The sequence below is a fragment of the Pinus tabuliformis genome, chromosome 6 (genome assembly GCF_031772625.1).
Source record: "Pinus tabuliformis cultivar Carrire ecotype Pingquan chromosome 6, CPIR1, whole genome shotgun sequence".
In the NCBI taxonomy this organism is placed as follows: Eukaryota; Viridiplantae; Streptophyta; class Pinopsida; order Pinales; family Pinaceae; genus Pinus; species Pinus tabuliformis.
Genome location: NC_142292.1, coordinates 662,263,121 through 662,290,166, shown reverse-complemented (window position 1 = coordinate 662,290,166; position 27,046 = coordinate 662,263,121). Strand labels below are relative to the sequence as shown.

Sequence of the window (27,046 nt, the reverse complement as noted above, 5' to 3'; positions counted from 1 at the left end):
TTGCGGTCATGTCTATGATTATCTCTTATTCTTTGATCATTGAACCTGTTTTTGTTGCTTCTATTATTGTATCATGGTACATTGTTCTTTTTAGGGTACTTTCGATCATATTGGCCTTTCTTATGACAATTGTAGCATTCGATGTTCATGTATTCCTTTCTATACTTGGATTTCGAGGATGAGGCTTTCTTGAATTTGATGGACCTCCTTTCCCTTTCTTCTTATCTTTAGGATGAGTGATGAATGCAACAATATCTCCTTCTTCATGCTTTTGAATCCCTCCTCCTAATATCATCCTTAACTCTTCTTAAGTGAGCTTTCCAACAATTTCATCAAATGACAGGAGGACATTGTTGTTGCTTATAATAGTAATGAAGGTTTCCCAAATAGGAGGGAGACCTCTTAGAGTCACAATCACCAATTCCATGTCAGGCAGAGATTCTCCAACTCTTTGTAATTAATCTCTAAGACGAGATATCCTCATTATGTAGGATTGCGCAAACTCTCCTTTCTTAGTCTTGATGTCTTTGAGCTGATCTTTCAAGGAGATGATTTCATTCAAATTGTTGACTTCATATAGGCTAGCTATCTTATCATACATGTCTTTAGACCTTCTCAAGATTCCAACATATGCGAGTAAATTATCTTGTAAACCATCGGATATAATTTTCTTTGCTTTTAACTCACCTTTATTGTGCTTATTTTTGACAGTAGTGGAATCATTCTCCATAGGTTTAGGTACTTTTCCTTGAATGTAGTCCAAAACATCATTGTTATCTACTATGATCTCCAGCCTAGCTTTCCATGCAACAAAATTTTATGCATCACCCAACTTCTCATTTTCCTTGAAGAAGGAATTCATCTTGACTTTGACTAGATCGACTCTTTCAACTTTCCAAAGATGATTGCTTCAAAGCTTGTCTCCTTTTGGACTTGTCCTTCACCTTAGCTCTGAAACCATATTAATTTTTCATATTGTTCTATGTTCTATCAATTACTTTATCCCAATTCCACGCTTCAATTAGGATTATTTCCAATTACAATTGTCTTTCCATTCATCAATAATAATTGAATATAGAACAATAAATGCAATGACAAAAGGGACAATTAGCACATCAATAAGAGACACCAGGTTTGGTCAAAGACCAGGGAAAAACCCCACAAGGGGGAAAACCCTTTGAAATTCTTCTTCTATTAGATTGTCATAAAATGTTCAGCAGAGAGTACAATGAGCCCAATACAATATCTAACAAAATAACTAAATACAGATATGAAACAAACTTCTAGAGTCACTGTGGTACAGAGCTAAACCCTTCAGATTTTGGTCAAATATGGTTAACTTTAGTTAAATGCGAAACCCTAACTCAAAATCCTAGTCACTCCATTTAGGTTGACATGCGAGCAACTATAGCCTCCCAGTCACTCTCTTGGCCTCTGTAAGCATTCAATTATGGTCAATTTAGCCAAGTGACATGCGTGCGACTAGAAAACATAAACCCTACTCTGTACGAGCCGGAGACTTGAAACTTCAAACCTTGTTTGAGTTTCCTCCATTGAACCTATGCGAGCTAATTCATAAAGAAGAGAAGAAGATGATTGGTTGGTGTCCAAGTGAGCTCTAGGTCACTTGTATTTATAGGCTTTCATGGATGTCCAACAATGTCCATTTGATGTTGAGGTCGACCTGTCCAAATATGCATGTGTGGGTACAAAAATTCAAAATCCAACTTCTACTTATCCAAATGAGGTGATCTGTAGGTCAATTTTGGTCCTCACAAAAATAGGAACTTAATGCTATCATCATCTCCATCATATGAGCTATCCAAGGTGGAATTTGACCGTAGTTTCATATTTAAAATGCCACACTCCTCCAAGAGTGTTGCAAGAAAACTCTAAGTGTCCAAGTGTACGAGAGAGGGAGAGTATTAAATGAGAGCTCCAAAATTGAACTAAAAAAATCTATGAACTGATCCTAAAAATCCTTTTTATTAATGAGGCCTCTATTTTCTTCAATTTTCCATTATTTTCCTTCATTTTCCTCTTCACATGCAATCTCTGACCTTTCACCTTCCTTTTCTCCTAATTTCCATTATTTTCATAAATAATATTCCAACCAATGCCACTTTCCTTTCCAAAGCCTTTGCTTTTCCAATTTCCATAGCCATTAATTAATCACAAGTGATCCCCATCACTATGTTTTTTCCAAACATTCAACTTGGGATACATGACCCATGACCTTGGTTATTATTTGCCTTTATTAACTTTATTGCATGGATTTTTAACTAGAGTTGTTACAAAAAGGAAATAAATGGAAATTTAATATAAGGAATAATGGAAAATAGGAGAAAAGAAAGATGAAGAGACAAGAATATGCATGCAAGGGAAATTAGAGAGAAAATGAAAGAAAAAGGAAAAGGAAAGGAAGAGACATCATACATCAATGATAAAAGGAATTTGAGAAACAATTGTCAGCTTTTGTCAGTGTTAGATTTTGATCACTTTCAGAAATAGAGCTCTAAGGGAAGAGAGAACAAGCAAGGACAAGCAAAGGAAAGCAAGGGAACACAAGGAAAAGGTTGGAGAAGCAACTACAACAGGAGGACATTGTAGATAACAGGTTGCATGTGTGATTTCATTGCTGAGATTTGGATGCATGGTACATGCATTTGGTTATTTGGTTTCTTTGTTGTCATTGGCAAGGGATTTGCCTAGATTGATAGTGGTTTTCAGCCTCGCCTTTCCATTCCTTGGATAACCATGGTGTGATGGGATTCATTCTTGGTTGAGCTTTGGATTATTGAAATATTTTGGATCTAGGTGAGGTGGTCTCAGGAAAATCCCAAGGGTTGGGGGTGGAGATGGTTTTATCTGGGAAGCCCTTGATAGGTGGGTGGAGATAGGAAAATTCCTCTGGGTATGGTGAAAAAATTATGAGGCATCTAAGCTTATGTTGGTTTGGTGATTTTTGGATCGGTTTAGGTGATATCACTGTGGTTGAGGTGGTTTAGCCTGTGGATGCGCTAGTTGGTTTTGTTTTGGTTTATCCCATGATATCCCACATTCATGATTGGAATATGGTAAGGGGGTAATTGGAAGAAAGAGAGATTTGGTTCGACCCAATCTATGGTAGAGTGGTATGTGGAAGTCCCTGACTTGGTTGGAATTTTAATATGTACACACGTGTTAATTCTTATTGAGAATAATGAACACAAGTTCTGATTTTATATATGATTTTATAACTGGTTTGTTGTGGTTCTATTCTGGTTAAATGTTAGTTACATTCATGCTATGCTTCCTATTTTATGATGTGCTCTTGTTATGGATTCATTCCATGGTTTAACAAGTTTTTGGCTACTTGATATGAATGCATAGGCTAATGTATGTTGTTGCAGCTAGTAAGAGAGGGCAACAAGCCTTCTTGGTGATTCTTTGATGAAACTATGCAATTTGTCTGACAAGTACCTTGACTCTTGTATGTGATTAATTTGATTCTGGAGAATTCTGGGCAGTTGGCCTGGATCTGGTCCTAAAAATCCAGATTAGGGTTTCTAGCCGCACCCTTTGAATTGGGAAATTTCTGCTGCAACCACATAGAGGAATGCCTGTGCATTTGGTTGGGGTATTCTAGCCGCATGCACAACTTGGCATGTGTGTGGGTGGGCTATGAGGTAAAGTAAAAAGAAGTTCTAACTCAGGGTTAAATCACCAATCAATGTTGTCTGACATATGGGATTGGTGATCAAGTGTCCCTGAGATGTATCAGTAAGTTTTCGAATAGTAGACCCCACCTCCATAAGTTGAACTTGGAACGTGGATCATGTCATAGTAAATTTTAGCTCATGTTTACCTCGGAGAGCTTGTAAAAACAGGTAAATGTGTGGTGGGGTGTTACAATTAACATTGGAAACTTGAGCTTGGAGGGAGAAAGCTAACCCCTTGAAAAATAAACAAAAAGTGGTTGAGAGGCACAAGATTGTTAAGAAGGCATGATTTAGGAAAGATAATAAGGCTGAGTGGAAGCCTATGTAGCGATCCCTCATCATTAGCATGCCGAAATCCATGTTGAAAGAAACATAATAGCCATGTAGACCATGCCAACAATTGTTCTTGAGAAGAAAAGCAATTAGTTTCCATAATGAAATGGTTGGATGATGGAGCATCTAGGGGATTAACATTGTTTTGGTTGCATGGAAACGAAGCATACAAAGCTTTATATTAGCTAAGGCAGGTATTGAGGTCACTTAACCTTAAAAACACAAATACATATCCTTTTAATCTTATTTTAGATCAATGGCAAGAGAGTTTTAGCAATAAAATAAAGCAAGGATATAGAAAATTGATTTAGGAGTCTTGTTATGTAAGTCAAAGCGGTATAGATGCTCCATTAGTAAGTAATTTCTCTATATTTTGCATTTCATTTGACAAACGGAATGAAGAAACAAGGTACATTCCTTATCCCATATTGGAGTTTTTCCCTCATGTGATTTATGCATTGTTGTAGCTTATTTCTTCCGAATGTTCTTATTTAATTTAGTGTCTGTGATGATTTTTTCATGAGTTTTGAATAAGTACAAATTAATTCTTTTACATAATAAAGTAAACTTCTCATTGCAATCGATATTTTATATTTTTTTTACAAATAATAATGAAAATTTTGTTGCTAGGAGCTATCCATTAGAATATCCATAAAGTTTACACATCACAAGTAAAGAAATGTCTAACAATATATATATATATATATATCATATAATTGTTTCTATGACTATTTGAAGAGAGGAATGAAAAAACTTTCCCAAATTCCGCATCTAACAAAAACAAAAGCCATTCAAAAGATAAATCAAGAAACACAACAAAAACAAGAAATAAATGCCTCAATTGGAACTTCCCTTGCCAAATCATCATTTTTTTCATACTTAATACACCACATAGGATGGAAAAGGAGATAATTTTATGCTTATGCAACCAAAATCATGCGATAGCCATAAAACATTCTTTGCTGCACACAATAATGATAAGAAAACATGGGACAAGTACACATATATAAAACAAAGCAACAATGTTATCACTTGTACCATATGCTTAAATATAGTACTACTAATTGTTTAAAAAACAAGTTGCCTTAAATCCAATGAATAATAAGATGACGAGCCTTAAAAGCGTCATAATGATTTTGAGTGGAAAAATTAGTATACAAATGATAAGTACAATAGTACGAGTAACTTTTATAACACAACTGTTATCAAGTGATATGAGTACTAGAGTAGAGAAAATAAGGTGATATCACATGATATCACATCCAACCAAAGACTTAATAAGAAGCAAGATTAATGTTAAATCAATCTAAGGATTTAATTAATATAAAAAAGGGACTTAAAAATAAATCAATCCATGCTAATCAATATTAGTAACAAGAGAGAGATTGTAATCACATCAACCCAACATCTTTTATCAAATCTAGAGGTGATGCTATCACATCAACCAAGGAACTTTCACCCAAAGCAAGAGGGACCCACAAAGAACATCGGTTTTGCTAATGATATTGGTACCAAAATGAGATAGGAGGTTATCACACTCACATGAGAATCTTTATGGGAGTAAGGAAGGATGCTATTACATCAATGAAAATAATTTTATCAAAGTGGAGATCATTCTATCATAATTACTTTTACTCCAAGTAAAGGGGGTCCACAAGGCACTCATGCCCTCTTAATAACATTAATGCTAGAGCAATGGATGATGTTATTGCAAACCTAATGACTTTTATTATAGTAAGAGAGGATGCCATCACACCAATCTATGGAATTTCAACCTAAGCAAGGGAGATCCATAAAACACATATGCACTTTTAAGAAAAATTAACACCATAGTGTGGAAATATGACATTTCATCAACATGAAGACTTCCATTGATATGATGGAGGACACCATCACATTTGACTAGAGACTTTCAACTTACATAAGATGAACCCACAAAGTACACATTCTTTACGAAGTATTATCAACAATAGAGGGAGGGAAGATGTTATCACGTCAAACCTCAAGACTCTCACCCCAAAGTTGACTTTTAAACTAAGAAACTTTTTGACTAGTGTAATACATTGTACACCATCATTAAAAAAAGAGACCCAAAACTCCATTTTTTTTGTTAGAGTGAAATTAAGAATATTCAATCAAGTCAGTTTAAAATTTTTCAAATAAACTCCATATAAACATAAAAATCCATTGAAAATTAAACTTAGGTAAATATGATAAACTTTTATTATACATATTTTAATACCTTAATTTTTTCCCTTGTGTGAGTGCAACAATCATGTTCCTTCTTTTCAAATATATATTAAAATGAAGTCAATCCTCTCCCTTCAAAATTTACTAACCACATTTAATCATGAACACTATCACAAGTACAAATAACTCATCATAGTGGTCAATTATTAAGTGGAGAAACCCAACTTTCTTTTAACTTAACTATGTTTTATATTTATATTATTATTTTTTAATATTATGCTTTATTTTATCATTTTTATTAAAGTTCTAAATATATAAATTATTTTAAAATATCCAAAATTTCTAAAACAATTTGGTAATAATTTTTTTTTTGAGCCATTTTTGGGAATTTTTTGGTTAAGGGAAAAAAATTACCACATTTGGGAATTTCTTTTGGTTAAGGGGAAAAAATTACCCACTTAGTGATGTTTGGGAATTTTTTTTGTTTAAGGATGAAAAAATTACTTAGTGATGAACATATTGTTAATTAAACGATACCATGAGCGCAAGCGCTTTCAACTATAAAGGCAAATCCCACTTACAATGCTTCCATGTTTTACACTAGAATGTGTTTTTATATAAAATTTCCAAATAATAATTTGTTAAACCCAAATCCTTAAACCTTAGAAACCGACACTTGTAGCATACTGAAAGCCGAAACCTTAGAACCTCATAAGCCTGCCGCATTTCCCTACAATTCCTCCTTCAAAAGGCTGATATGCGATACCAGTTGAGGGTGGTCGAAGGTGGGCAATTTATTTCCCTGCATTTCGCAGTTCTTAATGCATTTTTTCTTCTTTCCTCAAACTGCTAATATTCCTGGTGGTTACAGAGGCAGAACTAATACATAAAGCAAGCGATAATTCAAATATTTTCCTGCGGTCTGACCGTGTGACTGGAACCCTGCTTTGAATGGACAGGAGTGGTTTTGTCCAAACAGAGTTGTAGCAAAGGTACATTCAAAGAAGAAAGATGGGGTCGCTGATACCAGAAACCGCTAAGAAGCTGTTTACGGCAGAAGGGCTCAAGGAGGCAGCCAAACAATCTCAGCGCATGATTCCAATACCTCGTCGGCTTAAGAAAGCAATTGAAAATTTTCTTAATGGTACATCGTGAAGTATTTATACTGTAGCATATATTAGTATATGTTCTGAATGGAAGCATGGAGGATTTTTTTTTTTTCGGTTATTTTAATTTTTTTGCCAATTGTCACATTACTTCTATCCGGAAGAAGTATTCTGAAAATCTATAAAAATTATAGAAAGCCGAATTTGGAATGAGAATGTCGTATATTGAGTTATTATTATGCAATAATTACATCTGTTATGTATGTTGGCTTCTAAACCATGGTTTTATAAACAAACGTCCTTATAAATAAGTAAAAAATAAATAAACCAAAGTGTTTGACTAAAGCAAATGCTGTATACTGAGTTCTTATCATGCAACTATTATATATGCTGATTTTTCATCCATTCATTTTAAAACAATATGCTTACTATGGGCGCATCAGAGGAAGGAATCACGTTAGTTTCTGTGGGGAGGTCTTCATTGGCAACACTTTTGTTCACGATAATTCATAGTACTAATTGAAGTCTTATCGTTGTCTTACTTACATCAAGTTTTTCAGCAAGTTTGATTGCAAATATTGGGTAACTTGTCGATGGTTCACTCGTTTAAACTTTAAACCGCTTAACAAGATTCCATTCTTCCTGTGGCAACCCCCACAAGTCCAAAGCAATTTTGATGGAATAGATATAGAGATTCCCCAGATCCTGCACCAAAGTTGAAGGAGGTTTGTTCTTTGCAGTGTAGTTCCTCAGGGTATGCTTGTTTAAGCATCTTCATAAATTAAACTGTGTAACTTGGCATTGGGCATGGTATTATGGAGCTTGTTCTTGATGTAAAGTCTAAGAGGACTCTCATGTCTAAACTCATTGTAGCTCTTGTATCAATCATCAATATGGATCCATGGAAGTCATGTATCTTATCAAACGCAATTCTGAATAAAGGTTCAAATACGTTTTCTCTGGGAATCAGCACTGTGTGATTGAGGGTGTTTGCTACTAACGATGCTATCCACTTAAGAGTGCATCACTACACCTCATACTTGGTTTTGACTTTTGAATTATAGATATTTATTAATTTGGCACTTGCATAAGGAAAATAAGACAACTGAGAACATAAGCGGTCATTGGGCAAGTGTTATTGATAAACAGAAGAAAGGAATAATGACAAAGAATTAAAGAATAACTTTTTGAGGTCCCAATGCTATGCTTAGATCATGATGCAAGCTGTTTTAAGTATAGCTCTTGCTTGACATCTCAATCCTTTGCCTAGATTACAATGCAAGTACTAGAAGATAAAAGCACGAGGAATGGCTATTATCAGCAGATACGCTTTTTGGCACGAAGACAATGTCAAATCATTTTATGGATGATGACAATTATGGATTAAGATATGCAATGGGGTAATCCTAGATAATGATAAGATGGGTTGATTAAAGAGGTTGAGATGTGCTTATTAAAGAATAGAAGAATAGGAAGACGGCTAAATGGAGATAGAAGTTATATTGGTGGTAGCTTAGCAGAAGGTTGAAGGTTATAAAGAGGAGATTGCAGATCAATGCTTCTCATTATGAATGATACAAAATGGCTCATTACATTTGTTGTCCTTTAAAATTTCTTTTAAGGAGTGGGAAAATGTTAAAATTGGCAACTAGGGCCAAACTCCATGTGGGTCTTCTCATTTATGGCAGTGGATATTTTTCTTGGATTCCTCTCATAGAGAGGTGTAGGATTGATCTACTGATCAACTGATTCCAACATGTATTCATGGAAATATGAATTTATTTGTATTTCTTGACAATTTGTCAAGGTTGGCCAACAAGTAGAACAATGTTTCTCACCCCCAGTTTATCCTCAACGTGGCATACAAAACAAGGAGACCTTGAGGCATTATGGAACTCATTTCACCATCTCATTCCTCTCTCTCCTAGTCTATTTGGGTATGCATAGGAGGAGGAAGACACTCACACGTGGGAAGAAGGAAGGACACAGGCCTGTTTTTAGGGCAGCGTTGACCTAGGGTTGACCGTGGAGTAGCAGGGCTGTAGTTTGCTTGCATTGACCAGCGAAGAGGAGGTTTGACTGCGGTTTTGGGTTGGGCAACCTCTCCTAGGCTAGCCGCATTGCTGGGCAGCCAAGCATTGACCTGTTTGACCACAGATTTGACCAGCGTTGACTGGTTAGGGCTGACCGCAGAGTTGCAGATCCATTGACTGCTGTTTGACCACCTTTCGTTGACTGTTTTGGGCTGCTTATCATTGCTGTTGGAGGCTGAGTTCTCCAAGGTTGACTTGAGGTCATTTGGGAGCTGTTTGACCAGCTTTGACTTTGCTGGTTAGGGTTTTATTGCTGCTGTTGTAAAATCACAGATTTGTGAAATTGTACTATCTCTCTCTCTTTGCTGAATTATTGAAGAATATAGAAGAATTGATCAAAGGGTTTCCCCGCATTGGGGTTTGTCCTTGGTTGGTGCCACATCTTGTGTCTCTTGTCTTGGCTTGTCTTCTGTTGTTTACATTTATGTTCTATTTGCATTTTACTATCATGTTGATGTGATTGCAATATTGGAAATTGATATTGGGCTAATAAGAAGATTTGAAGTAAATTGCTTTTAAGCATAGAATGTACCATAATTTAACATGGTATTAGAGCTAAGGTGAAGACAAAGCCCAAACAAGAGCAAGAGCAATCACTGAAGACAATTGGAAAAATCAAAAAGGCTTCATGGGTTCCTCATCACACTTCCCAGCCGAAGACAAGCTCCGTGAGAAGTCTGACTATCACGGATGGAAATGTCCCTTGATCTGACATTGGAAGAGCAAGAAATGTTGGACATGTGAGGGGCAGAATCTCAGAGCCTCGATCAAATGCACTAAGGGTGAAGTCAAAGCGAAGAAGATCATCCGAGACTCAGTTGACAAGTGTTTGGTGGCCTACATTTCCGAATTGAACACCTCCAAGGAGATCTACAATAGACTGGTAAGCTTCTTTAAAGTTAGTGATGCAAATCGAGTTTTGTTCCTCAAAAATAAGTTGAATGATATTAAGAAAGGCAAGGACGAAGATATTCAATCCTACATCTTAAAGATCACTGAGATCAAGAATGATCTCCTATCAATTGGAGAAGTCATTCCTAATAGGGAACTAACTATCACTACCCTTGGAGGGCTCCCATCTAAATGGTATATATTTAGAACCACTCTTCTCGACAATGATCGAATTCCGGGATTTGAAGAATTGATGGCGAGATGCATTCAAGAAGAGCCAAGGATGGTGGAGCAAGAAATGCCTTCAAGCAAAGGCAACCCCACTGCTTTCTCCTCTCATGCCAAAAGGAGAAATAATTTTGGGTCTAAAGGTCATTTCAAAGGAAAGCCCAGATCGAAGGGTGGAAGGAAGGGAAGATGATTTGTTTGCAATAAATTTGGCCACTATGCGAGGGAGTGTCCAAATAGAAAGGACACATCACATGATGATGATCAAAATCACTCCAAGGGCAACTCCAACCACAACCACAGCCAAAGGAATGACAGGTTTAATGGCAAAGGAAAGATGAATCCGGGAAATCGAGGAAGCGGTCAACCCTCCAAGAAAGCAAGGAACTCCAGGTATGAATCAAATGTTGTTAAAAATAAGCAAGATGAGTATTATCTGATATCGGCCCTCTCCACTACCTCTCCTCCGGACTCGTTGGGAAATTGGCTTATTGATAGTGGTGCCTCAAGGCACTTCACTAGCTACAAGGAAGTTCTCTCTAATCTAATAGAGAAGGAGACAAACTTGGAGATAATTCCACCTATCCCGTAAAGGGTGTAGGGAATGTTACTCTTCAATTAAATCAGGGTAACACAATTCATTTGCAAGAAGTCCTATATGTACCTGATCTCAAAAAGAACCTGGTGTCCATTTCGGCAATGGAAGACAAAGGCTACAAGGTGGCCTTCATCGATGGCAAGGTACGTGTGTGGAAAAAGAATTTTAAAGATGCTTTCACTCTTGGGTTCCGGGTTGACTCTTTATATCAAGTTGGAGGAAGTCGTTGGGAGTCATGTCTTGCGACACATCTCTATAGTCTGAACTATGGCACCAGAGGTTTGCCCACCTTGATTATAAGGCTCTACCCGATGTGAGACAGATGGTGACAGGGATGCCTGAGTTCAAAGTAGAGCATGAAGGTGTATGTCCGGGATGTGTCGAAAGAAAGCTCGAAAGGGGACCATTCCCCTCAAGCCATAGCAAGATCTCCGACATTTTGCAGTTGGTTCACTCCGACATATCAGGTATAATGCCTGTGAACTCTTTGGGAGGATATCTATATTATCTCACTTTTACAGATGATTATTCTCACAAGACTTGGATATACTTCTTGAAAAAGAAGGATGAAGTGTTCTCCTGGTTCCGTCACTTCAAAGCCTTGATAGAGAATCAAACCGAGAAGAGAATCAATATTTTAAGCATTGATAATGGGACCGAGTATGAATCCAATGAGTTCCATGACTTTTGCAAGAAGCTGGCATTAAGAGGGAGACCACAACATCGTACACTCCTGAGCAGAATGGTGTGGGTGAAAGGAAGAACCGTACGATTTTGGAAGTTGTTCGTTCCATTCTCCATGATCAAAGGCTTCCAAAGTTTCTATGGGTTGAAGTTGTGAACACCGCTGTATATGTTTAAAACTGATGCCCTCATCAAGCATTGGATTCCAAGATTCTCGAAGAAATGTTCACTAGTAAGAAACCCAATGTCTCTCATTTTAGAATTTTTGGAAGTCCCATATATTTTCATGTGTCGAAAGAGAAGAGGAGAAAATTGGGTGCATCTGGAAAGAAGCGAATCTTTGTGGGCTATAGTGAAACTTCTAAAGGCTATAGAATCTATGTGGCTGGTCAAAAGGAAGTCGAAATAAGTCATGATGTCCCCTTTGACGAATATATGGCTCTTAGCAAGGTTGACAATCTTCCTATTCTTAGGAAAGATATAGAAGCTGTCACCAGGAAGGCGGATGAGAAGGAAGATGAGACGATGCCCCATGTGGAAGAACCTATGGATCTTATTGATCCCCTCCGCAAGATCCTTCCTCTTCTAGGAAGAGGCCCTCATGGTTTAGGGGGACTCTTGAAGATGCTGAGAGACATATTGCACCGAGAGGGACTTTCCGTGAAAGTAAGAAGCCGACCAGGTATCAGGGATACTTGACCATTATGAGCACCATCATTCAAAATGAGCCTTCATCGTTCGAAAAAGCCATGAAGCATCAAGTATGGAAGGATGCTATGATCGAAGAATACGAGTCTGTCATGAAGAATGATGTCTGGGATGTGGTACCCAGACCCTAGGACAAAACAGTTGTCACCCAGACCCTAGGACAAAACAGTTGTCACCTCGAAGTGGATTTACAAAATCAAGCATGGAACTAATGGGAGTGCTGAAAAGTATAAGGCTCGCTTTGTTGCTCGAGGCTTCTCTCAAAAGGAAGGTGTAGATTATGATGAGATATTTGCACCTGTTGCCCGATACCCCACTATCTGCTCAATCATAGCCCTTGATGCTTCGCAAGGATGGAACCTACATCAGATGGATGTCAAGATCGCGTTCTTACATGGTTTGATTAAAGAGGAAGTCTATGTGGAACAACTCGAGGGGTTTGAGATTCATAATTGGGAATCTCACGTATGCAGGTTGAAGAAATCTCTCTATGGGTTGAAGCAAGCACCCCGAGCTTGGTATGAGAGGATCGATAGCTATTTGATGAAGCTGGGATTCACTAGGAGTGAAGCTGATCCGAACCTTTACTTTAAGGTTGAAGATGATAAGCCTCTCATACTGGTGCTGTATGTTGACGACCTCTTTTTGACAGGTGCAGACCCTCTCATTCACAAATGTAAGAGGGAGTTGGCTTCCGAATTTGAGATGAAGGACCTAGGGCTGATGCACTATTTCCTTGGGTTGGAGGTCTGGCAAAAGCTAGGAGAAATTTTCCTATCTCAAAGAAAATACGTGGTGAAGATATTGAAGAGATTTGGTGTGGTAGACTGCAAGCCTGTGACTACCCTGATGGAGCATAACTTTAAGAAGTTATGCGGTAGTGCTGCCGAACCTGTTTTGGGAAGTGCTTCTGAGTATCGTCAACTCATAGGAGCATTGATGTTCTTGGTGAACTCCCGTCCAGATATATGTTTTGCAGTCAACACGTTCAACCAATATATGGTTGAGCCTCATCACTCACATTGGATTGGTGCCAAGAATCTACTGAGATATCCTCGAGGCACAATCACTCATGGACTGAGATACATTGCCAGAGATGTGAGGCTGCATGGTTATTCCGATGCTGATTGGGTAGGCAGTGTGGTGGACCGAAAGAACACTTCCGGGTGCTGTTTCTTTTCATGTTCTGCTTCGATTTCCTGGATGAGGAGGAAGCAGAAGTCGGTGGCTTTGAGCACCGCTGAGGCCAAGTACATTGCTGCGAGTATGGTTTCCTGCGAATCTGTTTGGTTGCAAAAGCTCTTTAGTGAGTTGTTTGGTCATGTGCTGGATACTATCGTGATCCTCTGCGACAACCAGAGTGGGATTCGTTTATCTGAGATTCCCGTATTTCATGATTTCTCCAAGCACATCGTTATCAGGTACCACTTTATCTGGGATATGGTACAACGAGGAGCAATAAGGCTCCATCATATTGGGATTGATGAGCAGGTTGTCGACATTCTGACGAAGCCCCTGGGAAAGGTCAAATTCTTGACTTTCCGAGAACGACTTGGAGTTGTGGAGAGACCCTCTTATGAGGGTCCTGTATGATGCATACATTGAGCTCCGGGGGGCTTGGGGTAGGTGAGCTGTGTACATGGTGAATGATTCAGCCTTCCCCTGTGATACCCCGTCACGACATGTAAGCAGGATGAGTGGTTCATCCTTCTCCTGACGAGACATCCTACCCATGCAGTCTGAGACTCATGGGAAGTACCTCTCGTCTGGCCAGTGAGTAGGGAAATGAGGATAAGGACCATTGTAGTACCGATGGACGCATCGTGTATCTACCCTACTCCCTATGCTAGGATGACATTGATCTGGGATCAATTGGAATTGACTTCAGGTCAGTAAGAGTGATATAACTCACTCTCTTTTGGAACTGAATTCGGATCAATAAGAGTGGTATGATATAATCTCTTCATTGGGACTGACTTCGGGTTAGTAAGAGTACTATTAGACACTCTCTTTTATCTCGAACTGACTTCGAGTCAGTAGAGGATGGTATGATACATTCTCGATCATTTCTTCTTCTTCATAGTTTAGCAGAGCAGAGTAGAGCATAGAAGAGTAGAGCAGTGCAGGGCAGTGCATTTGATGGCAGAGATAGTACTGACAGACAAATGGATTAGCAAATGGAGTTCTCCCAAGTTGAGAGGGAGTGTTAAAATTGGCAACTAGGGCCAAACTCCATGTGGGTCATCTCATTTATGGCAGCTGATATTTTTCGTGGATTCTTCTCATCGAGAGGTGTAGGATTGATCTAATGATCATCCGATTTCGACATGTATTCATGGAGATATGAATTTATTTGTATTTCTTAACAATTTGTCAAGGTCGGCCAACAAGTAAAACAATGTTTCTCACCCCCAGTTTATCCTCAATGTGGCATATAAAAGGAGGAGACCTTGAGGCATTATGGAACTCATCTCACCATCTCATTCCTCTCTTTCCTAGTCTATTTGGGTATGCATAGGAGGAGGAAGACACTCACACGTGGGAATAAGGAAGGACACAGGGCTTTTTTTAGGGCAGCGTTGACCGTGGAGCAGTAGGGCTGTATTTTGCTTGCGTTGACCAGCGAAGAGAAGGTTTAACTGCGGTTTTGGGTTGGGCAGCCTCTCCTAGGCTAGCCGCATTGCTGGGTAGCGAAGCATTGACCTGTTTGACCACAGATTTGACTAGCGTTGACTAGTTAGGGCTGACTGTAGAGTTGCAGATCTGTTGACTGTTGTTTGACCACCTTTCGTTGACTGTTTTGGGCTGCTTATCATTGTTGTTGGAGGCCGAGTTCTCCAAAGTTGACTTGAGGTCATTTGGGAGCTGTTTGACTAGCTTTGACTTTGCTGGTTAGGGTTTTATTGCTGCTATTGTAAAATCACAGATTTATGAAATTGTACTCTCTCTGCTGAATTATTGAAGAATATAGAAGAATTCATCAAAGGGTTTCCCAGTATTGGGGTTTGTCCGTGGCTGGTGCCACATCTTGTGTCTCTTGTCTTGGCTTGTCTTCTATTGTTTACATTTATGTTCTATCTGCGTTTTACTATCATGTTGATGTGATTGCAATACTGGAAATTGATATTGGGCTAATAAGAAGATTTGAAGTAAATTGCTCTTAAGCATAGAACATACCATAATTTAACAGAAAATTAAAGTCATGAACTTGTAGGGGCCATTTAGGAATTGAACCTAATTTTTCTATTTTTAGGTATTGAGCTTCTAGAGCTCATTTTAGGCTTTTCCAAGAATTTTTTGGGGTCTAAATTGGTTGAAATAACTGGAAATATATATGTGGGTTGTAGAGCTCCTTGAGAGGCTTCTAACAGTATATCACATCAAATAAACAAAGTTAGCACTTGAACGTTACATTCCCAGGTGACTCTATCTGTTTTAGTGTCATGTGGAAGGCACACCAATATTGTAAATGTGGAGCTAGTAATGAATGGCTTTCCAAGAAGATTTTAAAAGAATCGAGACAGTTAAGAGCCCTAACTTTAATGGCCAAGAAAGGGCAATCAAACCTTTGCTGACAGGGTGAAAAGGAGTCAACTCTTGATGTAGTGATTTGATGTTCCATAGGAGAGCAACTACTAGGAGTATAGAGATAGCAAACTAGAGGAGTAAGAACAGTTTGTCGGGAACTTTAGCACATGGTGTCTTAGAGCTCCATCGTGGGCTTGGTGATCTCTACATTTTGCATTGAACTCTCTCTTATTCAAGAATAAAGGCATAATTTTTGATTTTACTAGATTTTTTACCCACATTGGGTTTCTAAATGGTAAGTATTGTTAGAATATAAAGCATTAATGTGTAATAAAGTTACTTCAATGACTTAGGCTATAGAAGTTAGGGTTTTTGATTCTTATTAGTGTTTAGGTTTTTGAACAAATAAGACCTCTTGAACTCTATATAAGAGAGGTGAATCTCATTGTAATTGTGTGAGGTATTTTCCTTAATATGATACTTTGTTATTATGTGTATCTTTATCACAACCTTGTCTAGGGTTTCAAGATTTAGCAATCCAACTTCTTCGTAATATGGTATCAAAGTAGGGAGATCCTCATGGCCAAGTTTAAGTAATTGATTGTGAGGTGAAGATGATGTGAGATAGAGAGAAATCTGGTTGACATTTGTTGAAACTGGGTCGTTCAAAAGGTAGTTCTAAGTGGAAAAGCCTTTGGGGACTTTGTGGGAAAAGTACCCAAGGTTTGGGGTTTTGACCCAAAGGAGTGGACTTGGAACCCAAGAAAAGTAATTTAAGAAGGGAGTTGGGGGCTATTTGGAGGTTGACAAAAATGGTGTAGGGCTAGCCGCGACCCAAAAGGAGTTAGCAAAGAAAGGGCTACGGGGTTAAACAGATTAGAGACCTATAAGATTGAGAACTGAGGGCCTCGAGGACTTTTGCAAGAGGATGCCGAGGTCTATTTGATCTGAATGGAAAATGACATCAACCCATGGTATTCATCCACCCATGGAATTTACCCATGGTATTGTAAGTGGCATCCACCCATGGTATTGTAAGTGACATCCACCCATGGTATTCATTCACCCATGGTATTTCCTCATGGTATTGTGACATCCACCCATGGTATTCATTCACCCATGGAATTGACCCGTGGTATTCTGACATCCACCCATGGTATTCATTCACCTATGGAATTGACCCGTGGTATTGTAACTGAAAAATATTATAAGTAACGAATCGCATTTTGTAAAATGACAGTTTGTTCGCCACAATGTAGCTTTTACAATTATTCTCCGTTTTAATAATTTTTTTTGTGGCTTTGTTTATTGGGCATTCTCCTCTTTTTCTTCTGGCATTTCAATTTTTCAGATCTTGGGGTCTCTCCCCCAAAATCCATTTCAATCTTTTAGATCTTGGGGGCTTCCTCCAAGATCTGGATCAGTGGTATTACAGCAGGTTATGATTCCATGGGAATGAGGGTTTGATGCATGTTTGAGTTTCAAATTTTGCAGCAATATTCAACAAATTTCAGGCATGTGCTACATCCTCCACAAAGCATTTTCTTGGGCCAAGCGAGAATAATTTTTCTTTTTTCATTTTTTTGCAGGAATGTTTTTGGGCGGCGAGTTTGCAGATAAGATTTGAAATTTTTGGTACAAAATTTACGAAAAATAATAATAGATCTAGATTCCTTGCGAAAAAAATCCAAATTCAAAAAAAGATCGGTTGAATTGGAGTCCAGATGAGGGAGATATCGCTGATTTAAAATCAGCTATGTTGCAGAAATGTTTCTGACGACAATTCGTGGATGGTGGCTATCCTATTTTTTTTGCAATTTTGGTGCAGAATTTAAGAAAAGTGATCATAGATCTGAGCTCCTCTTAAAAAATTGCTCAATTTCAAAAAATATTCGTCAAATTGGAGTTTGGATGTGAGAGATATTGCTGATTTAAAATCAACTATTTTTCTAGAACTTTTGTGCTGGTGGAAAAGTTGTAGCGCGAATCTGAGATTCTAGAGTGTCCATATAAGGATTTCTAACACATGGGAAGATGCAAATTGGTCATTCTGTTTCCAAAAACAAGTTATAATAAATATTCCGAGTTATATTGACTGAGTTATGTCCATTTTAATTCTAGAGCAACATTCGAAGCGGGTTCCCTTTGGAGACGTGCCTTCCCACCTCGCTTTAGTAGGCATCTGCTTCACATTCATCAGTTTCAGCATAGCAACATTTGGCTTGGGTTCTTTGGAGACATGCCCTCCCACACCAGGCTATGTACGCACCTGCTACTTCATCAACAACCAACATCACGGTTATGGGTCAACCGCACAAAATCCTTGTCATCAAAGTCCATTTGCTAGGCCGCACACTGTTAGTATGACAACTGGTCACAAGCATTACAGGGTATCTTTATCCTCGGATCTTCGTTTGTCATGGTTATGGGCCATCCACAAACCCACATTTCATCGAAGTCCATTTGCTAAGCCGCACATTATTAGTATCACAGTTGGTCACAAGTATTACAGGGTATCTCTATCTTCGAATCTTTGTTCATCATGGTTATGGGTCATACACAAACCAACACTTCAGCGGAGTCCATTTGCTAGGCCGCACACTGTCAGTATCACAGTTGGTCACAAGCATTAGAGGGTATCTCTATCCTTGGATCTTCGTTCATCATGGTTATGGGTTAACCACATAAAACCCTTCTCTTTAGTGGCTCTTCATATTCAACAAAGGCTTTGCAGGAGGGAACTTCACGAAATGGGGACCATTGCTTCTTAAGGAGGGAGGAATGATTCGAATGGAAAATGGCATCAACCCATGGTATTCATCCACCCATGGAATTGTAAGTGGCATCCGCCCATGGTATTGTAAGTGACATCCACCCATGGTATTCAGTCACCCATGGTATTTGCCCATGGTATTGTGACATCCACCCATGGTATTCATTCACCCTTGGAATTGCCTCGTGGTATTGTGACATCCACCCATGGTATTCATTCACCCATGGGATTGACCCGTGGTACTGTAACTGAAAAATATTATAAGTAATAAATCGCATTTTATAAAAGGATAGTTTGTCTGCCACAATGTAGCTTTTACAATTATTCTCCGTTCTAATAAATATTTTCTTTGTGGTTTTGTTTATTGGGCATTCTCCTCTTTTTTTTCTGGCATTTCAATTTTTCAGATCTTGGGGGTCTCTCCCCCAAAATCCATTTCAATCTTTTAGATCTTGGGGGCCTCCCCCCAAGATCTGGATCACTATTGTGAAAGGCCCATAGGCCTAGGAGGACAGGGAGACCTAGAACAACAACAAGGGGGCTGGTTGTAGGGTTGTTGTAACAATGTAACCTGGTTAGCATTGTCCACAAGGCTTAAGGAGGTCTAAATGACTAGATTGTAGTCAAGAAGGGAAACTAAAGGCAAGAAGGGGATCTTGTCACAAGGAACAACCAAGGAAGTGAGGCCGCAATGCTGATAAGAGTAGGCCGAAGGTTTGTTAAGAAGGGCTGAAATGTGTTAGGGTTGGGACAGAGTGGCCGTGGCCTGAACATGCCTAGAAAATGAGGGTTGAACGATTGTAAGTCAAGGTCGAGGGCAGAAGAAGGTCTAAACAGAGGTTGGTATACAAGGCCGAAGTGTGACAGTCAGGGCCTAGGGCTTGTACTTGGTCATACTCTGTTAGGAAGTTAGGCTGAGGCCAGGATAAGGGCTACAAAGGTCTAAAGGAGCAAACCTTGTGGACAAAGGAAGGCTTGCAACTGTTGAAGGGTGTAGCTAAAGGCTACAAGAAGGCTGATAACAAGCTGTTGTGCATAGTGAAGAAAGTTTGTCTACAACAAGGAAGAAAACCACTGCCAGGTAAGTTGATTTGTATGTTGGGAAGATGAGAGCCTAAAGGAATTGGCCTCAACCTTAGTTGTATTTGGTTAAAGGACTGACTTTCTATTATAGCTTTGTATTGCGGTGTGTAAAGGGTCATGCTCCTTGGTACGGGATGCCTATGGTTTTCTTATTGGAGGACTAATAAGGAATGTGTTTTGGGCCATAAATATTGTGTACTATTAATGATCTCATTGCTGTTACATTTCACTATGCAAAGTTGTCTAAAGTTGGTCATCTCTATTGTGTTTGTGTTCTTATCTAGGGCATAGACCTGAACTAGGGTGTGTGGAAATTCCAACATGGTATTAGAGCTACTTTGAAGGGTAGCTAGATTAGAGTGTGCACAGGTGCCAGCTCTAGGAGGGAACTGTGAGACTGTTGTAGGAAGCAACAGTGTTGCCAATTGAGTTGGCTAAACATGGAGCAAAAGGTTCAACAAAGAACATGGAGATGTGGTCTTGATTGGTTTGGTGACGAGATAGGGTGGGAGTTCTGGTGGATTGGTGGAGAATTTGGTGCACAACAGTATGTTGTGTGGCAGGTTGTTAATACCATTGATGGTCTTCCATGGACTTGTCAAAGTAAGTTGAGACAACTTAGATACCTTGGTAGGGAATGCTTTGGCATGGACAAGGTAGCTCAGTGTGGATGGCAGGTTGATTGTGAGATAATATCTTCATTGGGTTGCAAAGTTGCACATTTGGTAGTGGAGTGTGAAATTCCTGTGAATGCAATAAACTCGAGTTTAATCTTATATCTGCTACAAATTATTTGTCTTCTAAATTATTATTCGACAAATAATGATTAAATCACTATTGCATTCTTGACAAATTGAAATATGTTGTGAAATATAAAAATTGGAATTGAGAAAATATGCACACACAAATAAAAATTTGACACAGTTATTTTTGGACAATTGTCCCTGGAAAATCCCCGAAGCGAAAACCGGTGCAGAAGATGAAGGTTTTATTATTGTCTTCAGCAATTTGTGAGTACAATGAACTGCTTGCCTTTCTGGCAAAGCCCCGACAACTCTACTGGAAAAATAAACTAGAAGACACCCTATCTCCCTCTGCAATCAATCTGGCCCTCTACAATCAATCTGATCCTCTCTCCTGACAACTTGCACTTCTTGGCTATTCTCACTGCCTGGCGGGAAATGTGTACAGTCGCCTCCAGAAAATTTGAACAACCCCAGAATCACCTCCTAGCAAGTCGTCCTGCCTCCCTCTGTCTCTGAAACACATTCGCTCTGCCTTCAGGAAACTTATTCGACAATTGGCAACTAAAACATGGTTCCTTCGACAACTTGCTCTAGGAAATGTGGTTACCAATTTTTCTAAGTTAGAGTTATGAACCTTTTAGTTATTGGTTAATTAATTTGATTAAGGCATCTCCAAGTATTTTATTGTGAAACCTTTTCTGGGTTTTGGAGATCTCGTGTTCCTTAGCCTCGTAGACACCATTTGAGACTAGAACACTTGACCGTTGCTACCATATCCAAAAATTAACACTACCTCTTAGCGAGGAAGGTGTTCTCCACTATACCCATTTGCCCTCTGAAGTAAACAAACTTTGCCCTCCCCAAGGCCTTGGTGAGTATATTAGCTACCTACTGGTTTGTGGAAACATGTTGTAGCCGAACTGATTCACATTGCTGGTGTCTGACCTCTGTGATACCTCTAGTGAACTAATTCTTTCACTTCTTCTAGCTGATCTAACTTCCTGTCACTAGAAATATCTTGTAAAGAAAATACTTTGGTAGTCACTGTCCACCATGCTACTGCCCATACTTTGATCTCATACTGCTGATTCCCATGCGCTGCCACTATGTTGCTGCTATCATTGCACCTGTATGTACTAAACCCTGATCTCTAATTGATCTGCTGAGTCACTGCAACTAGCTCTGCAACTGTCTCCTGAGTATTTGACTATGCCTAACTGGCTTTGCATTGTCTCTTAAGAACCTGTTTGTGCCTTGTTGACACTTTGATCCTCCTGATACTTTACTACTTTGGGTTCCTGTAACAAAAGGTACCGATCCAACTAAGGAATGCAACAACTGGATCTGATCTAATTGATCAAGCCCTCCTGGCTACAATCTAGATCTCTTTGTTGCTCATCCCTTGGAACTTGCCCGAATTTGGCATACTGGAGTATCATACTCGAGGATAATGATGTAAACATAGCGAAATCATCCTCCAACCTGGCGGGCAATTCATCAATCTTTGCTGAAGCTGCTGCTTGCTTCCCCTTCTCGTCTTTCTTCCTCTTAGTACATTGGCTAATGTAGTGACCAAGCTCACCACATCCGAAGCACTTGACCTTTGACAGGTCCTTCGTCTTTTCTCCCTTAGAGTCTTGTCCCTGGCTAGGTTCCTTCTTCGCTTTTCCCTTCCTGCAATAGCAACATTTTCCTCTTCCTTCTCTACCTTCGGTCCCTTGCCAATGCTGTTGGTAGTACCTTTGACAAGACTGAGCCTCAACTCCTCCTGAGTGAAGTCACTCTAGGGGTGTTCCCAATCTGGTAGCTTGTCCCGTCTAGTAATCGCCTAAACAAAGGTTCACCATTCCTTGGTAAACCCATTTAGAGCTGTACGCACTAGTTCATCCTCTACTGGCTTCTCTCCAACTGCTGCAAGTTCATCTCTGACACCCTAAATCCTGGTGAGATAGGATGTTATGTTCTCGCCCTTTTGCATCTTAACCATCCTCAACTTCTCCTTGAGAATAATCTTTCAACTCTTTGAAGGATCCTAGTGCAACTTGATGATGGCATCCCACATCTCTTTTGAATTCCCTTCTTTGCAACATGTAGGACAATATGATCTCTCACTTCATCTAGGATAAACCTCTTAGCCTTGGCCATGTCCTTCTAGTAATCATGTAACAAGTTAGGATCTGCTGGCTCAACAACAACTATTGTCACAAACTCCTTTAGACCATGCTCATCCAAAAGGAATAGCATTCTGGCCTTCTAGATGCTAAAGTTGGAGGCTCCATCTAGCCTCGCTTGATCTCTTAGTCTCGCTGCAGCCATCTTCTTTGAAAACTACGAATTTCAATAAATTAGAGAACTTTACTTCACTTCCCCAACTAGCAAATCACTCTATAAACGCTAACTTTCCTCTGAAAAAACTGACTCGGCCTTCTTTTGCAAACTCGCAATCCTCTGCTTGTAGCTCACACTGGATCCTGCACTCTGCACTAGATCTAGCAACTCGCACCAACAACTGAGAAATGCTTCTGAAATTTGTTCTGACGAATATACTGTCTTCCTCTGTCCTATGAAATTATTCACACTTCCTTCGATAAATAGATCCGACAACTGAAAATGAAATCACTGCTTCAGATCTATGAACTAGGTAAATTGTCTATTCGATCTGCTTTCTTCAGCCTTTTTTTTTGCAGATAAATCGCCTTTCTTTGACTCTGATAATACTGGAGAAACGAAACCCTCGTGTGCTTTCTCTTCCATGCCTTGCGCTGATATCTAAGTTGCACTGGAATGGGTACGTGAACAGATACAGATACAGGGTTTGAAACAGATACAACAACTTCTCAAAAAATCTAGATACGATATGGTAGGAAACAACACACACACACACACACATATATAAATTTAAAAAATAAAAATTTCATATTACCATTCATATTTTAGAATCTAGATTAGATATAAAGACTGAAAAATTTACTAATCAATTATCATCTATGATCTATCATGATTCATCATCATCAATTCAGCATAAACATTGTCATCATCATTAATGATTATTATAAAATTCATGATTCAACATATCATCAAGTTTTTGTTTCAAATTTCACTCATCAAGTTATCAACATGACAAGTTACAACATCAATACCAAAATTGATAATGCATACTACATAGTACAAAGTACAAAATGAACTATCACTGGCAGCCTACTATCATTATTCATAATTCATATGGTTCTTCAAAAGTTTAAAAGTTAAAACACATTACATTTACATATCATCAAATATGTCTACATTCATGCCACGAAAATGTTTCACATCCTCTCCAGAAGTGGGACTGGGAACATTGCTGCCATGTCCACTTGAAGATCCACCTATTGGTGACTCCGCATCAAACAAAGTCATATGAGACATGGCATCCAATGTCATATCCAAGTCAGACAACTTTGGTTCCACGTCCCATAATTTGGTGGGCCCAAATTTGTATTCATCTCTCTTGTGTGACAGAAGGCGAAGGTTTGAATGAACATACACTCGTTCCTTAGCCTTCTTAGAGCTCAATTTGTTTCGCCTCACTGAATGGATGAAGCTGTATGTACTCCAGTTCCTTTCTTCTGAAGAGGAGCTAGCAACCTATGACAAGATCATGATGGCCAATTTTTGGATATGTGGAAGTGCCCCATCATAGAATTTCCACCACTCAATTGGACTTAATCTGGCCTTGTCCCGCATACAATCAATATTACATCCCCATCCCTTTGATCCCACAAGATGAGAAAACTGTGCACGAATCTGAAGCCCAATTTCAGGATCTACAAAAAGCTTTCTAAAAGCATTTTTAAATCCTTCTACGACTTCTGGGTCTTTGTTTGGTGCGGTTCTTTCTAGATGACTTAGCAACTCTGTAGCATAATATTTTGGATTCACTGCATAGGCCAAAAGGTGTAATGGGGTGGTCATCTTGTTCTACCTTTTCGTCAATATATCTTTTACTTCTCTGTAAAAGAATTCATCTGGGTCATTCTCTTTGGCATTTCTAACCAACCTTATCTTCTTTATCATGGAATCAATGCCCTCATACTCCTCTCCCAAATTAGGCATATCTATGTCAAACATACAGAGCAAATCCACAATTGGCTTAGTAAATGCCAAGAAGTACTCCACCCTGTCCCGCCATTCATCATCAACAACCAACCATTTCAGTGCTTGTCCTTTATCAGATTGGGACTGCCTCCTTTGATTCCAAAAAGAACTGCACACCATTGATTGTAATGCATCTTTCACCTGCATAAGCCTTGTTAAGACTATGATGTGAGAAGCAAATAGAGTCTTAGCAACCTGCAGGTGCCAAATTGCCAATGTTTCAAATTTCAACAAATTAAAAATCATAATTTGATTGAATAACTATTATGATTCACGAATCATGACATTTGAGAATCCATTTTAGATATTTGAATTTAGAGTTAGAAATTAGAATTTATGAAATAAACTTTAAAGTATAGGTACCTTAAGGAGCTCCAACTTAGCAAATTCCCTGTGGATGCCTTAGGACATGTGGTGGTTTGTGATAAAGGCTTGAATTTCTTTTTCCTCTTCAAAAATAACTTGAATCCACTCAATTTGCTTCCCCATCTTGCTCAACATGAGGTTCAATGAATGTACAACACAAGGGGTCCAAAAGATGTGTTGATATTTGCCTTCAATAATTAGGCTTGCTGCTCTACACACCGTTGCATTGTGAGTTATTATCTGGACAACATTTTCAGGCCCCACCAATTCAATTGCTTCAATTAAGATGTCAACAATGAATTGAGAATCTTTCATTTGCTCCTCACAATCCACTGCCTTAAAAAATATCACCCCCGGTGGGCTTTGAGCAATCACATTGATCAAAGGCCTATTTCTTTGATCTTTCCATCCATTAGAAATGATGGACACCCCTGAAATGTGCCATGAATTACAAATGAGGCTTAATTTAGCCTCCAAATCTAACTTGTTAGCACTCAACATTGTGGTGTGTACCTTTTTATATCCAGGGCTCTTGAACCCTCTTGGGGCTTCATTCACTGCTTTTATCATCTTTGCCCAGTAAGGAGATCGCACAAGGTTAAAGGGAAGACCATTTGCATAAATGCATTGGCCTATCGCTGCATTTGCTATCCCTCGAGCGTCATTATTAAAACTCTTTTCAAGAGGTCCCAAATTAGACTGCTTTGAACAAACAATTTCGTGAGAATGAAGTGGAGGCTTTGATGAAGATGCTCCCAACCTTGTTGTGTGTTTTAAATGGGAGGCAGGATTTGCCTCATTTGCTTTAGCATCTACCTCGCGTTGTTCTTTTTCATATTTTGCAAGTTTTGCCTTGCTTAAACCATTTCCATCTATCCCATTCTCTTTAGGTGGGCCACTGCATATTCGAACCCCATTGCCTTTTAACCCAAGCAAATGTGCTTTAACCCGTGTGTATGATCCCTTATACTCCTTTTTACACTCACTGCAAACCCATGCCAATGATCCCCCTCCTTGGATCTTCCCAACAGTGGTTACATATTTCCAAAGTGGTGACTTTGGATCAACTTTAGGGGCAGATTCAATTTCATGTTCTACTTCCTCTGCCTCACGAATGGTTGAACTTGAAGTTGCCATGAATTATGATGATGATTTAATTTTGTAAATGAAACTGCAAAATGAAATTGACAAAATGAATTATGAAATGAGACATGCCCTTTCGTTAATACTAATTATTATTTACATTATTTTATCTTATTTATGTTCATAACAAGATTTCTCAAATTCATCAATCTACACCTCAAGCTACTTTAACATATTACATGAACGTTTTTCAAGGTTCCTTACTGCTGCAACATATATGATGATGAGACCCTGATGCTACAAACTGATAACACAACCTTTATAATTGACAGGTGTTGAGAGGCCATGGTGATTTGGACAACAAAATGTATTCTTTAATGAATTTGGGCGAATTAAAGTGCTAAACAAAAAGGCCCCCAATGTATTGAGGGCACAAGAGAGGGCTAATCAAGATTTGCTTTTGGATATTAATAAAAAGGACCATAAGGATTTCAATGAAACAGTGGAGCACCCAAACGCCTATGAAATACAAATTTGCTTCAAATAACTAAGCAAGAGGAGGACAAAGCAGAGTTAATTCTTTTTATGCCAAGCAATAAACACCAGCTTAAGTCATGAAAATATGAAGGCGGTCTTAAGAGAATTTGAAAAAATCAAAAACCTTTCTCTTATACCCATTGAACCAAAAGTTAAGAAGAGGTGTGGACTTCAAAATGTTGAAATGGGTTATCATTTTCCCTAATTTTAGGCCACAATAAAAAAAATCTAACCCAAAAGGCTAGGACAATTTATAGATGTGTA

The 27,046-nt window shown here is 38.8% G+C and overlaps 1 protein-coding gene across 2 annotated transcripts in view; it reads left to right on the top strand.

Moving 5' to 3' along the window:
• Positions 1–6,848: 6,848 nt before the first annotated feature.
• LOC149260346 (rsm22-cox11 tandem fusion protein 2, mitochondrial-like) overlaps positions 6,849–27,046 on the top strand; it is a 561,260-nt gene continuing 541,062 nt past the window's right edge. The window contains exons 1-2 of one of the 2 annotated variants that reach the window (XM_089420322.1): positions 6,849–7,009; positions 7,184–7,368. In XM_089420322.1, coding sequence (XP_089276448.1) covers positions 7,236–7,368 — 133 coding nt within the window. In that variant the 5' untranslated portion in view covers positions 6,849–7,009; positions 7,184–7,235. Of the gene's footprint in view, positions 7,010–7,095; positions 7,369–27,046 lie in introns of both variants that reach the window. The other variant, XM_089420323.1, reaches the window with a different exon arrangement.